The 14,972-nt window shown below is 38.1% G+C and overlaps 1 protein-coding gene across 10 annotated transcripts in view; it reads left to right on the forward strand.

Moving 5' to 3' along the window:
• The window catches only part of IPCEF1 (interaction protein for cytohesin exchange factors 1), a 77,576-nt gene that overhangs the window by 17,643 nt on the left and 44,961 nt on the right, over positions 1–14,972 (forward strand). For 3 of the 10 annotated variants that reach the window (XM_048935109.1, XM_048935107.1, XM_048935108.1), the window contains exons 2-4: positions 6,296–6,346; positions 10,530–10,566; positions 11,228–11,397. In XM_048935109.1, coding sequence (XP_048791066.1) covers positions 6,323–6,346; positions 10,530–10,566; positions 11,228–11,397 — 231 coding nt within the window. In that variant the 5' untranslated portion in view covers positions 6,296–6,322. Of the gene's footprint in view, positions 1–6,295; positions 6,347–8,843; positions 9,353–9,794; positions 10,293–10,529; positions 10,567–10,641; positions 10,756–10,794; positions 10,940–11,227; positions 11,398–14,972 lie in introns of those variants that run through there. The other 7 variants (XM_048935111.1, XM_048935115.1, XM_048935114.1 and 4 more) reach the window with 6 other exon arrangements.

Genomic DNA, 14,972 nt, shown 5'->3' on the forward strand with positions numbered 1-14,972 from the left:
AATTTTCCTCAATCTCTTATTCCTGGAGAAAGAAGAGAGCATGCACATTTCTATAGCTGGCCAGTCTTTGTAGTCCAGAAGCAATTTCATACTCCTACATTGCAGTCCACCAGAACACTTTGCTGTACCTCCCACTAGGATTGCTCTGCTGCACTCGTGTGACTTGAGTATCACTTTTGTGTTTTGCATACTATGAAGGGTGGAAGGAATATAAATTCTTCAGTGCTCCTGAACTCTTAATGAAAAATCAGGCAGTTTTCATGATATGTGTTTGTTTGTTGGTGAACTGTATACATGGAGTGGAAGTCTTTGATGGAAGAAGAAGCTATTTATTGCTTAATTCTCATAAGGATTGGTATAATGATTTTGCTTTGCTTTTTAAAAAGCTGATCTCTTGATGTTTCTCTGAAGGTGTGAATAGTTGGCATTTTGTATAGATACAGCCAGCGTTGCCTGGGTGAAAGGAAGAAAATTCACACCCAAACTTCAAAGTATGCAAAAAGCAGCAATTTTTTAGCCTTCTTTTTCCTCAACCATGGGAGTCAGAAATGTGCTTCTGTTATCCTGATGTATTTCACTGCATACAACTGTAGTGGGACTGAATGTCCTTGTTTCACCTCTCATCAGGGCTGATCATACTGCTCAAATAACTGGTTTTGGAGCATAGGAGAAAACTCTATCCATTGTGCGTGAGAGAGAGAGGAGCTGCATGCATGGAATGAGCCAGTTGGCTTCTACTCCGGTCTTGGTTCCATGTCCTTATGTCAAATAATGGCTGCACACACGCTGGCTCTGCTGGTACTGGTGTGAGGCTGTGGTGTCCCCAGGCAGCTCTGCAGTCATGGCAAGAGCAGCTACAGGCATCTGAGCCCTCTCCACAGCACTTCTCTCTGAGGGCAATTTACATTTTCATGGTGATTTGGGGGGAAGAGGAGAATTAAAAAATTATCTGAAAAAAATATTCCACTGTGTTCTAGGGGGAGGTTCTGAAGTTGCTTTGTCTTTGGGGTGGCATGGGGCAGAGCAGGAAGCTAGGATGTGCAAAGCAGACTCCTTTCCTGCCCTTCGTGAAAGGATGCTGAGGAATGACAGGGGCACACCAAAGGAACTGGTCAGTTCCTCTTGGAAGGTTTTTTTTTTTTTTTTTTTTAATTATCCCTGGTTTAAGTTGGGTTCATTTTGATGAAAATACCTTTACTTTTTTTTCACCTTTTCCTCTGAATGTTGACCTCCTCATTTACAAAATGTTTTGCAATAAACTATTGCTGTCATTCCTTTTTTTAAAAATTTTTTTTACTTTTCATAACTGACAAGTGCATAAAACCTTCTGCAATGCCTTCATAGCAAATGTTTTTCAGAGCAGACTTCCAGTGAGGATTGCTCAGGTTCCTGCCATTGCCACCATTTGCATTTAGCATTAATATAGTTCTGGTCCTTTATGTTGAGGAGACATCCCTCTTGTTTGCTCTTTAGGTCTTGGACCTTGCCATTTTCCATCAAAGCTGTGTTTGCTGAATGGCTGATCTCAAAAACAGAGAGCAAAACTTGTTTTTTTTTGGGATTTGCATGACTTTCTAAGAGCAGAACAGCACTAGCAATCAGCTCAATGTTGTAAGGAGCCTGCATGCAAATTCATGTTTGGGGCAGAAATGCTAATTTCTGTGTTCTCTTTTTTTTCACCTGTGAGGCCCCGAGGCATCTGGAGCTCCTCTCTTCTATTGAAACTTGTCTTTCTTCCCAGCTACTTTCCTTTAGAAGGCAGCTGCTTTCTTGGAGCTGTCAGTGCCTGTCCCCTGCCACTCGCTCTTGGCTCCCCGGCCAAACTGATCATGGCTGGCCACCATCCCATCAGGCCCTTGGGAAACCCTCTTTGTCTCAGAGGCAGGAGCAGTGAACTTTGTTCCAGTTTATCCTGGCTCTCACCCAAACAGAGCCAGAAGTTGCCTTTTTGAATTGCTTGCAGGTGGGGGGAGTGAATCATTTCCAAATACCTTTAAAAATAATGTTATAACTGATATTGTTATAATGTGGCAGATGGATTTCCTTGCTGCTAGGCCTGCTATAAGAAATTATGCAGCTATTCAATGGTTAATTTTTACTTAATATGCTTAACTTTATCCATTGTGGTCAATATTGAAAGTATTCTTTGACAATTATGACTTACTTTTTAATAATTATACCTTAATAGACTTGTTCTTTTCAATACCAAAGGTGTAGTTTCATCTACATTTGGAAATATGGAGTAATGGAGACTCAGCTGAGGCGGCATTGTCCATGAGCTTTTGTGTAAAGTGCTTCATTTCCTGTTTGCCATATTGCACGTCACCAGCTCAATACCTGACTTTCCTCGTGAGCTGGGAAATGGAACAAATCTGCAGATCACAAATCAATTGTGCAAGTAGGACTGTTGATTTAGACATTTAATTAACCAGTTAAATAACTGACTAGATCTGATTAATTAGTAGCTAATGATAAGGTTCTGACAGATTAAATTGATCTCTAGTAACCCTCAGGGCAATTACTAATCGTTGTGATAACTTTTCCCCTGCATTGTTACAACAACCTCAGTTAGAAGTAATGTGATAATTTAGGACTATTATATAAGGCTGTCTCCTTGACACAGGACAGTGCTTCGAGCACTGCTATAATTAATTTGAGGCAATGTTATTCCTAATGCTTCTGAGTGAGATCAGTGATTAAGTAATCATTGATTTTCTAGGCACATTTTTGTAGTGCCATTGCTAATTTCGTATTGCCTGTCAATTCCTTGCCCATTGAAGTGCAGATTGTGGTAGGCAGCCAAACAGAAAGTTAGCAGATATGCTGAAGACAGTGACCAATGTGAGAAATGGAAGGCAAAACATTTATTTTCCAGGTTTTCTTATGACCTTGACTTGGTGCTTAGAAAAAACAGGATTTTTCTAAATGCCATCTGAATAGACACTGAGCTATGCACATATTGGGTGCTTCTACAATACAAATAGTTTGACTCATATTGCATATCTCAAATATTTTGCTCAAAAACAGAAAAGCATATGCCTGCACTGGATGTCATCTGAGGGATGCTTGGAAGGCATGTCTGGCAGATTTACTCCAATGTCATCATAATAAGACAGTGTCAGGCCACGTAGATTTTAACTTCCATGAGAGGAGTATTACTAATGGATTAAGATAGGTGTTTTTTTTTTTTTCTTTTCCCCAAATGACAAACATTGGAAATTCAGTGGGTTATTTTTCAAACTATTTTTTCTCATTCTTTTTTCCCACTTAACTTTGCTTTGATCTTTAACAGAGATATTTCTATTTATTTCAGAACAGATGATGCAGGCAAATGGAAATGATTGCAAGATATTTCTGTTAAGTCACTTACTGTATTTCCACATTCATTGCAACATCTATTTCTGATGTACCTACTTGTTTACTACTCTTGAAAGAGCAGGATTGAAGGTGTACTAATAAATAAAGATATGCAATCTGATATTTATAGTTCAGCAGTTGAATCAAAACAAAAAACCCTCAAAATTGAATTGGAAATCTTCTACCTGAAACTGCTTTTGGCATAATTTATTCAATTCAGACAGAAATTAAATGACATCTCTAAATAAAGCTAAATAAATGTAGGTTTACAAACTGATAATGTAAAACCATCCTATTTAGATTTAATCCAGTAGATTAATTACATTTTATCCTGTGGGATGTGGGAGATTAAGGTTTGTTCTCTCCATTATAAACCCCTTGAGGTGGAAGAACTTGTACTGTGCTTAGTTTTATTTTTTCTCTCTCTCTCTGACTTGCTCCATTTTCCATCAGCATCCACCACAGATGACTGCAATCCTGGAATCTTAAGGGGAGGACCGGAACACCAGATCCTCACCTTGGTGGTTAGGGTACCCTTTTGTACGTGATACCCTATTTATTTAATGTCTGCCTGAGTTGGGGCAAAGATATGCACATGTCTGTAGTCTTTAACGAGTGCTATGAAATGAGGTGATCCAGGCCACTTGTTCTCCTGCTGCATCTTTTCCAGTAAGGAATCAGGACAGACTCCCTGTGATGTAAAATCAGTCCTTGTCTCCTGCTGGCTTGTTAATCTCCTGGGATCAGATGTAGTTTTGTGCTATGGAAAGCCCTTTTAATAGCAAAACCACCAAATACTGGCATGCTCCCGGACTACTGTGAAGCCTGAGGAATGGTGTGGCCACCTCAGATCATAGGCGTGGAATGGACATGGCTCAGCAGGAGATCTAACTGTAGTGTGTGGGAGGGAATTTTGATGGTGGACTACAGTTTCTAGAGACAGCCCTGGTAGACTCATGGTGGTCCATCCAGTAGGGTGGATATAGCATAGCTCTTCTTTAGTGGCTATATTTATCCAACTCCATCACTTAATCCGTTCATCTATTCAGAAAGGATAGGTGCTTCTCCCATGGAACAGCTGTGAATAATTGAAATGAAGCACTTTACTATAGTGCAGAGATAAACAAGGCATGCCCTTCCTAAGTGTTGGTTTGGCAGCTGTTGAGTAACATGAGTAAGCATAAAAATCTTAATGTTATTTCACAGTGTAACATCTCACTCAGAATAGGTTTATTTAAGGGAAATAAATTTAGGTTATCTATATGAGAGCCAGTCTTTAGTGAACATATATTTACACCTTTCCATACACAGGGAATAATAAATTTTATGCTTGCTTAGAATGAGACAGAAGTCAATACTGCTTTTGAAATCTGGATGCTGGCTCAAAGACTGCTTAAGCTGGTTTCTGGAAACCAAACAAAAGTTTGAGTTAAAGTCATTGAGAAAGACCTGCTGGAAGCCATTTCAACTCTTTTGGCACAAGTCACACAGGCGGAAACATTTCCTTGCCAATTAACTAATGCTTCTCCTCTCATTTCTTGTATAGTGGCAGATTCAAATTTGGCAGTTTGTGTAATTACACACACTCTCCTCGCCCCTAAAACCTCAAAGCATACATGAAATGAAGAACTGACAGGAAAAAAAGCCACATGTCACAATAATTAGTATAATTTTGTCTGCTATTCCATTACTTTTTGGCACAACATTTAAAGTTTATTTAATTTGCTTGTACAAGTAAAGGTGTTTCCTCTGCTTGTTTATAATGGCTATTATTTCTAAACATCCTTGAAATTATTTGCTATAAAATCTTTCCTCATCTTCATAATACTTTAGTTTGAGCTACTTTTAGAAAGTGTGTCCTTCTGTTTTTGAATAGAAGAAGCCAAGAGTCAGAAGAATGTGAATTTGTTTGTATTTCTATTTTTGGTTTGACACTGCTGGAAGCCAGTAGGTGGGTTTTTATTTCCCAATATTTTATTTTCAAAATAAAGCATTACGTAGGAGGAATAGCACATATCTTAAATTTTTTGTTTTAATAACAGGAAAATGTTCTTGTTACAAAATCTTCTGAAGTGTCTCTAGAAATCCCTTCTTGCTCACCTCAGCAAAGTCTTCTACTCTCTCCTTTTTCATTGAGAGATTCTTTCATACAAAGAGATGAGTTCTATAGGAATTTTGCTTGCAACAAAGGAGTTGGCATGTTTTCCTTTACTATCTCTGCTACACAGATTCTTTGGTAAAATGAACATATAACAAACATAAGGAAAATAATGTAAGGAACAGACTATTGACTGCAGTCAATGTACTAAAGGAAATTGTATACACAAAGCATGTTACCTTTTTATCCATGGAATAAAACCCCTAGCATATGCTACTGGACTACACAGATTTTGCTGTCCAGGTTGGAAAGCTACAAGTTGTTATAAGGTAGTGAACTATTAAATCCTCTGCATTCAGTAAAGAGAGTAGACTAATTGATTAAAATTCTCAGAAAACACACAGTAACTCAGCTGAAGTGGAAATAAAAATTCTATTGATATCTATCGCACTGGGGGGTTCCAAGATTTATTTACGTTCTATTTATTTCCTAAAAAAACACCCTAACCAACCAATCAAAAGGCTCTGAAAACAAATAAACTAACTAAAACCAGCTCCCATCAAACCATATTGATGAGTTTTAGTATGTTTATTTAAGAGAAAAACTTGGATAATATTTAGTGGTTCTTACTGATAGTTGACTTCTATATCAGTACAATTATTTCACACAACATAGTGTTACCTTAAGGAAAGATCTATTTTTGAGAGATCGAGAGAATAAGGAAGGATGAAGATTTGGCAAGACATATCACATTAAACCTTTTTTCACTCTGTCGCCAAGACTAATATTAGATGAAAATATAATGAGGAACTAAAGTAAACAAACCTTCTCTTTTTACAGCTTTCTCTCTAAACTTTGAAACCATTCATGGAAGCTGATGGGAATGCCCCTGTAAGTATATCTGAAATTATGCCAGTTTTTGATCAGTGGAAGAGGTCATAGAACATCAACATTTGAATTGTATCTTGCTAATGAGCCAAGTCAAGTGGTGAGACTGTCACTGGCTGTTCCAGTTCTACTCTTCAGGTGAAACGGAGTCTGTTGCATAGGCCTGAAGCCTTATCTTCCAATCCTACCTTTTAAAGGATGAGGAAAAAATAACTTAGCGCACATGAGCTTAGAAAATGATTTTTCTTAGACACACATCTGTAGGACCCTTGAGGTTTTAGGAAAGTATAGCTCTGTAGAAGATCAGCTGTTAATTGCAGCCTTTTTGTCTTCTCAGACTCATGATTCATGAATAGAACTTCAGGTGACATGAAGCCTGGTCTTCGGTATTAGAGCACTGCTCCTGCTTTTGCTCACTGAGCAAGTTTTCTTTCCCCCACAAACAGCTTCATGCACCAATTTCACTCCACTACTTTCTTCTGGAGCATTTGCAAGCTGGAGCCCACACAGTCTCCAAGAAGAGGCATCACCTGGGCAAGAATTGACTGCTTCTTGGCAGTTTTCCAAAGGGATGCTGCCCTTCATTAGCAGGGGTAATTGCTCAAGACCTCCTATTTGGGCTAGGAATATATGGCAAAGGTGCTACATACTTCAAATATTTTGATGTTTCAAATCAAATATAGGATCTCTAAACGGGCAAAATCTCTCATTTAAGATACAACTTCTCTTGTACATTTTTTGCTTACTGATGGAGCCAACCTGGCACAGAACTGGTTGAGAACAAAACTCAGTTTTTTGCAGCTGGCACATGCGTGTATTTGCCAAGTGGAGAAGCAATGGGCAGTGAGCTTAAAGCCTGTATTTTCATGCAGCATCAGTATCTCATTTTGTTCCAGCCTTTGGATATTACTAAACAGATGAACAATCCCAAACCTATAAAGGAGAAAAATAAATAAATAGATAAAGATACCCAGTATTGACAGCCCTGCATAAAAATTACAACGGAAGTTACACTAACTCTAATATTTTGCATTTATTTCACACCTGTATGAGGATTGTTGTTTTCAGACATGTTCAGCAGATAGAAATAGATTTTTTTCTTATTTCTATTTTGCCCTGCTCAACCTGTGATAGTGAATATTTTTTGCCATGAGGAAATTGAGCTTTACAGGGAAACATCAATTTTTGTCAGAACAGTAGTGAAATCATGACATTTAGTTCAGTTGCAGTTGTTCCAGTAAGTATTTGTGTCTAGAAGTTAAAGTATGTTTGCTTCTGAAACTGCTGCTATGCGCCCTATTGGTAGTATTGGTTTTACTGGTAACTCTGTATTCCACATTCAAACTTTTTTCTTTGTTCTGAATTGGTGCTATCCCTTGCTACCCTTGCTAGGACTGAAACTTAAATGTGCCTCTTAACCTCTGTTCACCAGGGTTCACTGAAAAGGTTTTTCAAATCTTGTATGCCAATTTTCAGAGGAGGAGCATTTAATTTACATTTTGAGGAAAGATTTTCAGCTGCAAATGTGTTGATGCTCTCGTGGAAAACTGAATCCAAGTGGAGAAGCATTACATGAACCTTATGGTAGATTAATGCTAATATAGAATTTTTTTCTGATTGTTTAAGATAAAAACATTCTCATTTTTAATTTTTTTTCTAATTTTTTTTTTTAATTTCATAAAGTATCTATTTAACTAAAAGCACTGGTGCAGTAGAGAAAGAGTTTTGTTTATTTTTTTTAAAGATCTACAAAATTTAAAAGGGAAGTTTGGATGAACAATACTGGATTTCATTGCCTATTCCTTTGCTGTGCTCTGCAACTAGAAATTCCATCTTGTGAAGAATGACACATATTTTTTCAAGATGACTTTGACCTTCTGGGTGGAACTAGAAATGTCATAAAGTTGTTGAATTCTTATATTTGGATTAATTTGTTAAAAATTTATGTTTTCTTTCAGGAATCTTATGAAGAAAAGGATAAATTGAACTTAATTCATGAAATTTCACTGAGCAATGATTTTATTATGGATTTGTCACTGATTTTATGCAGGCAAACTAAATGTAATGCTGTCTTGAGAAACAGCCCTTCCTCCTCTGATTAGCCTCCCAGTTCCTCCAGTGAAATACAAAGAGATGGAAATCCATCACCCCCTGTCAACTGCCAGGAGGAAACAATCATTGTCATTGAATAATAAATGCAATAGTTGTGTGAATGCTTTTTTTGTTTTTTTTTTTTTTTTTGCTATTCCAATCTCTTACTGAGTAATCATTTTCCTCCTCAGCCTATACATAACATATATAACATATAACATATATAACCTTCTCTTTATGAATGATCCATAGGCCAGGCTATGTTGTGTTAGATCATCAATAAGGCTAGTGGAAAGACCTACTTCTTCCTCAGTTGCTTATAGTGAGCCACATCCTGTGTCAGGTTTTCTTTTATCATTGTACAATTTTATGTTGGTTAAAGATGAACTGACCCCTCCGTAGTGTATTGACAAAGAAGTAATATCATTCTACTTCATAGCTTTTGCTTAAAGATAATTAATTCTTATTTGCTTTCCTTAATGCCACTTTGGTCACACTAAAGGAATAGGTGATTAGTGTGACTGCGTGATCTATTGATTCACTGAGAATATGTGTTATTTCCATGGGCCTTAAAATAAAGCACTACTTTTTTTGAATTGAAGGTATGAGAGTAGGCCCACATAGGATGGGAAAATAATGGAGGTTCCAATACAACTGATGTGTTTTCTCACTGCTTTTCTTCATCTGTTGTCATGGAGAAGTTGGAGAGACTGAGAGATCATGGTAGAATTAAGAAAAAAATAGGCAAGCTGAGAGAAGAATATATGATGATTAAACAGGAATCTGAGATTATTCATTCCTGGTTAAGCCTCAGATCGTCTCAAATAAGTGCCAGATAAGCACAGGACTTTGCAATGTGCAGTTCTGCTCTCTAATATATGCTGCAAGGATAACTGGTTAGAGAACACTCCAGCTCTTGTAAGTACTGATACCAGTGGTTTCTTGTGATACTGTTTCCGGATGCTGTAGCTTTACTCATTTTTAATTCACCTGTGAGAAGAGCTATCAAATCCTTCAACAATAGTATGAAAAAGGCTTTTGTTTGCTCTAAGGCTGCTTGTTAGCTCTGGGAGACTGCATTAGGAATGTTCCTAGCGTAGCTCTGCAGCGGATCAGGTAGTTACCAGCTTTGCATAGCAACGTTGTGGCCAAGCATATTAAACCATGCATCACCTTATCTAGCGTTCATCATCTGGAGGTTTCAAAACCTTTCTGAGAAAATAAACGGTGTGAATTTTTTTGTTTCCATGCTGGAGATGGAAAGGTTGAAATCAAGAGAAGTGAAGTGCTTTAACTGTAGTCGGCCAGTCTGCTGGTAGAGGACTTGCTCTCAAACCCAGATCCTAGATTTCTGATGACCTCTTTCTCAGTCTCTGGTCTCCTGTTTTAATTTCATTTTCTGTGCACAACAAATGAGTAAATGTAATTCGATTATGTTATTTTTGCAGTGAGTAATATTTTCATGTACTGTATGGCAAGACCCTGGTGTATTTATGCATTGTGTTTTGGATAATCTGCCAAACTAGTATGATTTATTTACTTTTCTTTTTGAAATTTATTAAACTCTTACTCATGTATGGAGAAATACAGTCTTTGTATTAAAAATATACATGACAAAGTAAAGAGGAGTGAAAAATGATTTTCTTTTTCAGGACTGCTTAGAATGTGCTAAAGGACAATCAAACTTGGCCATGTATTTTTTATCACTGCATATTTGTAAATTCCCCTCCTAGAAGCATTAAAATGCTGGAGTCCTAACTTTTATTTTTTAACTTTGCATAGAATGCAATTCAGACAAGAACATAGCAAAGAAGCTGCCTGTGGGTGTGAAGCAGGAAGCACTAGCAGACAGACACATGTATAATAGAGTTACATTTGCTCTTGTTCAACTACACATACATCAATTCTAATTAACACATTTTCTGCTTCAGCTACTAACATCCCCTCAGCAGCAAGCGACTTATGTATTTCCATCCTGCACGCACCACCAGCATCACCACCACATCCTTCTCTAGCATCCCCCTCCCCTTTCTAGACAAATGTTGCAACACAATCTGATATTTCCTCTTTTCTTTCCTTCCTGCATTTCTTACAGGTTCCCTTGCGTCAGAAGGCAAAAAAGAAAAGTCAAGGTAATTAGAGATTTTTTTTTCTATTCTCTTCCTCTTTTGTTATTTTCTTAGTATGTCTTGATCTTGGGAGGGTGAGGATTTTATACTGCTGCTCGGCTGGTAGAAGGCTGCTTTTTAACTACTGTTTCTTGAACTAATTCTGGAAAAAAAAAATGACAGCATGCTGTTTTTTTGGACGAAATCCTTGTGGTATGTTAATTCATTCAAAGCTGGAAATTGACAAGGTAGAACCAGGCAGATGCATGCACACACACCAGCGGTTTTCATGTACTTGGCATAATAGTTTTCTCTCCTGACTTAAATAGATGTATTGCTTTTCAGCACAGCTGCATGAAGAGAAATGCATGCATGTTTCTTTTAAAAGGATCAAGAGGTATATATATGATTTACAAAAACTTGTGTACGGTTACCTTAACATTAATTAGTATCTGCATTATATATGGCTTACTGTTTTTTTAATGCATATCAGAATGCCTTTTCAAATGCATGTGTATCACTGTCACAGCTGTTACAAAACAGAAAGACTTCTAAGTATATTTTAAGATATGCTTGGATGACTTGTTGAGATCACTAAATAAGGCTGATATCTTTAATTGTCAGCAGCATTTTTCCTGGTGATTTACTTTTAAACAAACATAATACTGTATTTTTACTGGCACAGGGTTCTTTATAATGAGTCGACGGAGGATATCATGTAAAGAACTGGGGCAAGCTGATTGCCAAGGATGGCTCTACAAAAAGAAGGAAAAAGGAGCTTTCATTGGTAACAAATGGAAGAAGTTCTGGTGTGTTCTGAAGGAGTCATCGTTATATTGGTACAGCAGTCAGCTGGTGAGTACTGTGTCTACCCAGCTCTGGGGATGGACACAAGGCATCTGCAGGGACCAAGACTAGGGGTGCTGGGGTCACAGTTTAGATTCTTTGTTTCTCAGGCCTGACATCTAGGAAGTGTCTATATAAATATGAAACATTCAGAAAACTGCATTTTCTAGTACAGTGAGTACTTGAGAGCTGTTAATTTGCAGCTTGCTCTGCTCTTTGAAGAACTGATCTTTGCAGGAACTGCTTGCATTTGAATCTGGAAAGGTTTTCTTGGGTCGTGCAGTTTGTAGATAGTTGCTACCAAGACTCAGAGCAGGAATGTTTCCTAACTTCTAGCTAGCTTGATTTTGAGAGGTCTATCTCCTGCTTCTTTCTGCATTTGCTTCCATGCGAGATTCATTTGTCTATTTGTTGTTTTATTTTTTGCTTGCTTTTTTTGTTTGCTTATTGCTTTTCTCTGTTTGAGCTGGTAGGGTTGCAGGTATTTGCAATGGCTCTTTGTAGTGACTTTACATCTCATTTGACTGATGTCTCATCCGGAACTCTGTAATTAAAGGCTCACATGTTCTGCTGCTTTTTAATGTCCTGCTCTAACGAGTCAATGCTAAAAGTAAAAAAGAAACAGTATTTTGAACAAAAGGTCCATCTTTTGGTTCAAGGGATGAGCTTTTCTCAGGACAGCTTGCATAGATAGCATTTCTCTTTTTGTTAACACAGCCTGAACAGCCTACTCCACTTACAGTGTGAGTGGAGAATAGTCTGAGACAAAGAACAGTAGGCCCTAAATTTACGTGATCAATTAAAGAAACTAGAGTCACAGTGAGAAACTCAGAGAAACTCTGGAGTCCCCTCTGTAGATGGCTGTGTTCTGTGCCTGGCTGCAGCACTCAGGGCACTCTGCAGATGTGTTTCACGTGGGTTGCAGATGGGTTTTCAATGGAAACTTATAGCTGAGTGTAAGACTCAGGGGGTCCTAGGGATTAGCCGATTTTATTCCAGGCTGTTTGCTATAGCTCCGCTTGCGTGAACACATTTGATGTTTTGTGTGCCCTAGGAAGATTCAGATATTGTTGTTAATTTCACTTTCTCGCACTGTTACTTCTGAAAAATCTCCCATCATATTCTAAGGATGGACTGGCAGAGCCCAGAATTGAAGTGTGCAGAATGTTAGGGGGATGCTAACATCACTGGTTGAAAATGAGAAGATTTAGTGCAGGATTATGAACGGTCTTCAGATTTCTTAAATGTAAAAATGCTACGCTGAAAATGAGGATGTCCCTCATTTTACAAAAGATGAAAGATTAAAGACACCTGCATTAATCCTAGAGCATTTTAAAAAGTTAAATGCTGTATGGGTTTATTCCTATAGCAAGTTTATTCCTATAGCAATAATCCACATCTAGCAACATATCTCATTCAATGTACAAATTAAATAGAAAAAAAATCCTTTCTCTGATGAAAAGTATTTCCTATTTTCCCTTTAGCTGCAACTGTATCATGATAAAAACTTTAATAGACATTTAAAAAAAATAAATAGCATTTAAAATTGATATGTAGTATTTTTTTTTGGAGTAAAGTGAAAGCAACTCTACTGTTTGTGGGTTGTTTTTATTTTTTTGTAGTGTTTGGTAGTCTGAATGAGCTTGCTTTCAAGCCCAAGTCCAATTGTAACAGAAAGGTGAGCTGGCTGACTGACACGCCTGTTAGATTTGAGAAGTGTTGGGACAGAAATGATTCTGAGGAGTAATCAAGATAGAATAAATAAAATGATGAGATAGTATACGGCATATATTCCATTTTGGAGGAGAAAGGTGTTAAGAGGAGAGTGCAAAGTTCTCTTCGTCCTTTTCTTTTAGTAAATTTCTCTCAGGCTACAGAGATGCCAAGATTGTGCAGACCCCAGTGCTCCAAGGCTGCATTTGATACTTAAGTGAACTCATCTTTTCAGTCCACACCTCCTTCACTGCTGTCACTGACTGTCCCCAAAAAAACAAGGTTGAAGAGCAGGTGACAGCCTCATTCCAGGAAGTTACATTCACTCTGAAAAGCTCACACAGCTACACCTATCACAGTACTTCTTGGAAGCATGCTTGCTGGTAGTACCTCTTTGTTTTCAACTTCTGCTGACTCTCGCACACTATTTTATGTTAAAAATCTAAAGGACAACTTAAAGTACAGCCTCTGCACAAATTTAGATTCAGGCAACATTTGCAGAATCACAGTAACTGTAGGGTGCTGAAAGTAAGGGAGGTGTCCTTTGCTAAAATACACTTGCTTAAATTGATGAGACCAGAACCATGCTTAGTACCACTGCAGGAGTTATATCTGAGATCACAGAAACACAGAAATGAATTTGACAGGAGAATTTGACACACTGTATTTTCAGAAATATTTTTCCCTCCAGAATTATGAAGGAAAAATAATGTTACATTCTCACTGGCTTGCTTGTTATTTCTTTTTACTTCTGTACCTGGCCTGCATTTCGTACCTTCATCTTCAGTAGAGCTAATCCTCGGTCACAGCAGGGCAACCGACACAGCACACCTGGATGTGCTGAAGGAGGATCCCTGCTTCTCACACACCTCAGACTTCCCATGGTGGGCCTCTCAGTCTGGAGTGAAAGGCAGTGATGGAGGCCGGGGCTGAGGTCAAGTGAACTGGGTTACGCTGACTGCTTGTAGCTCTGCTGACCAGTTTCGTTCCTGTGAGAAACAGGAATATTTTGTTAGTGCCTGTGCAGAAACTGCAGTCAACCAGACACTAGCAACTGTAGCATAGCAACAGGGTGCTGGACCTAACCTTTTTTTTTCTGATGGAGTTGGAGAAAATAAAGAGTGGGTGGAATTTTTAACTGAATGCGTGCTATTGCAGATTTGGGTGGATAACCTCAGCTGACATCATGTTCTTGGTGAAGTCTGTCTTGAGGCAATCTCTGAAACTCTTGAAGTTTCTGTTGCCTGCGTTTAACCTGCCTTAGGTTCACACTGATTCTGGATCTTCCGTATTAGGCAGAGTGGTGGAGTCAATATAGGACACTTTGGGTGACATTTGCTGACAGTAGCTCTTTCAGAATAGCGTAACAAAAAAAAAAAAAAAAAAAAAAAAAAAGACCAGAGCCCAAATAATAAAATGCTGAGAAGGGCCAGAAATCAGACACTGGGGTCATCCTTCTAATCTACTGAAAGGAAAGTAGAGCACATAGATAAATCCAAACAACCTTTTCAGTCTCCATGTAAAGTGTTGAGATTCTTGAAGTTAGGGCATCTGTAGGCTCAGCAGCGCTGGGTAGACTTCTCTGAAACATGTTCCCACACAAACTTGATCTTTTTATGATGCACAGATATCATATGAGATAGATAAGCCCATACTGTAATTTATTTGCAGTGTGGATATTCCCACAGTCTAGGCAAGGAAAGCTGGTGTAGGAGAAAACAAGGAAGGGCTCAATTTGCAAGGGAGATACAGAAGAACATCAGAAAATGAATTTGAGCAGTCAGATTTTGTGGATGCGTTCAGGAAAACCGGACTCCTTGGAGAACTGCTTTCTTAGTGTTTGCTTCCCTTTTTTCACTACTGCTCTCCAT

The sequence above is a fragment of the Lagopus muta genome, chromosome 2, assembly GCF_023343835.1.
Source record: "Lagopus muta isolate bLagMut1 chromosome 2, bLagMut1 primary, whole genome shotgun sequence".
NCBI lineage: Eukaryota > Metazoa > Chordata > Aves > Galliformes > Phasianidae > Lagopus > Lagopus muta.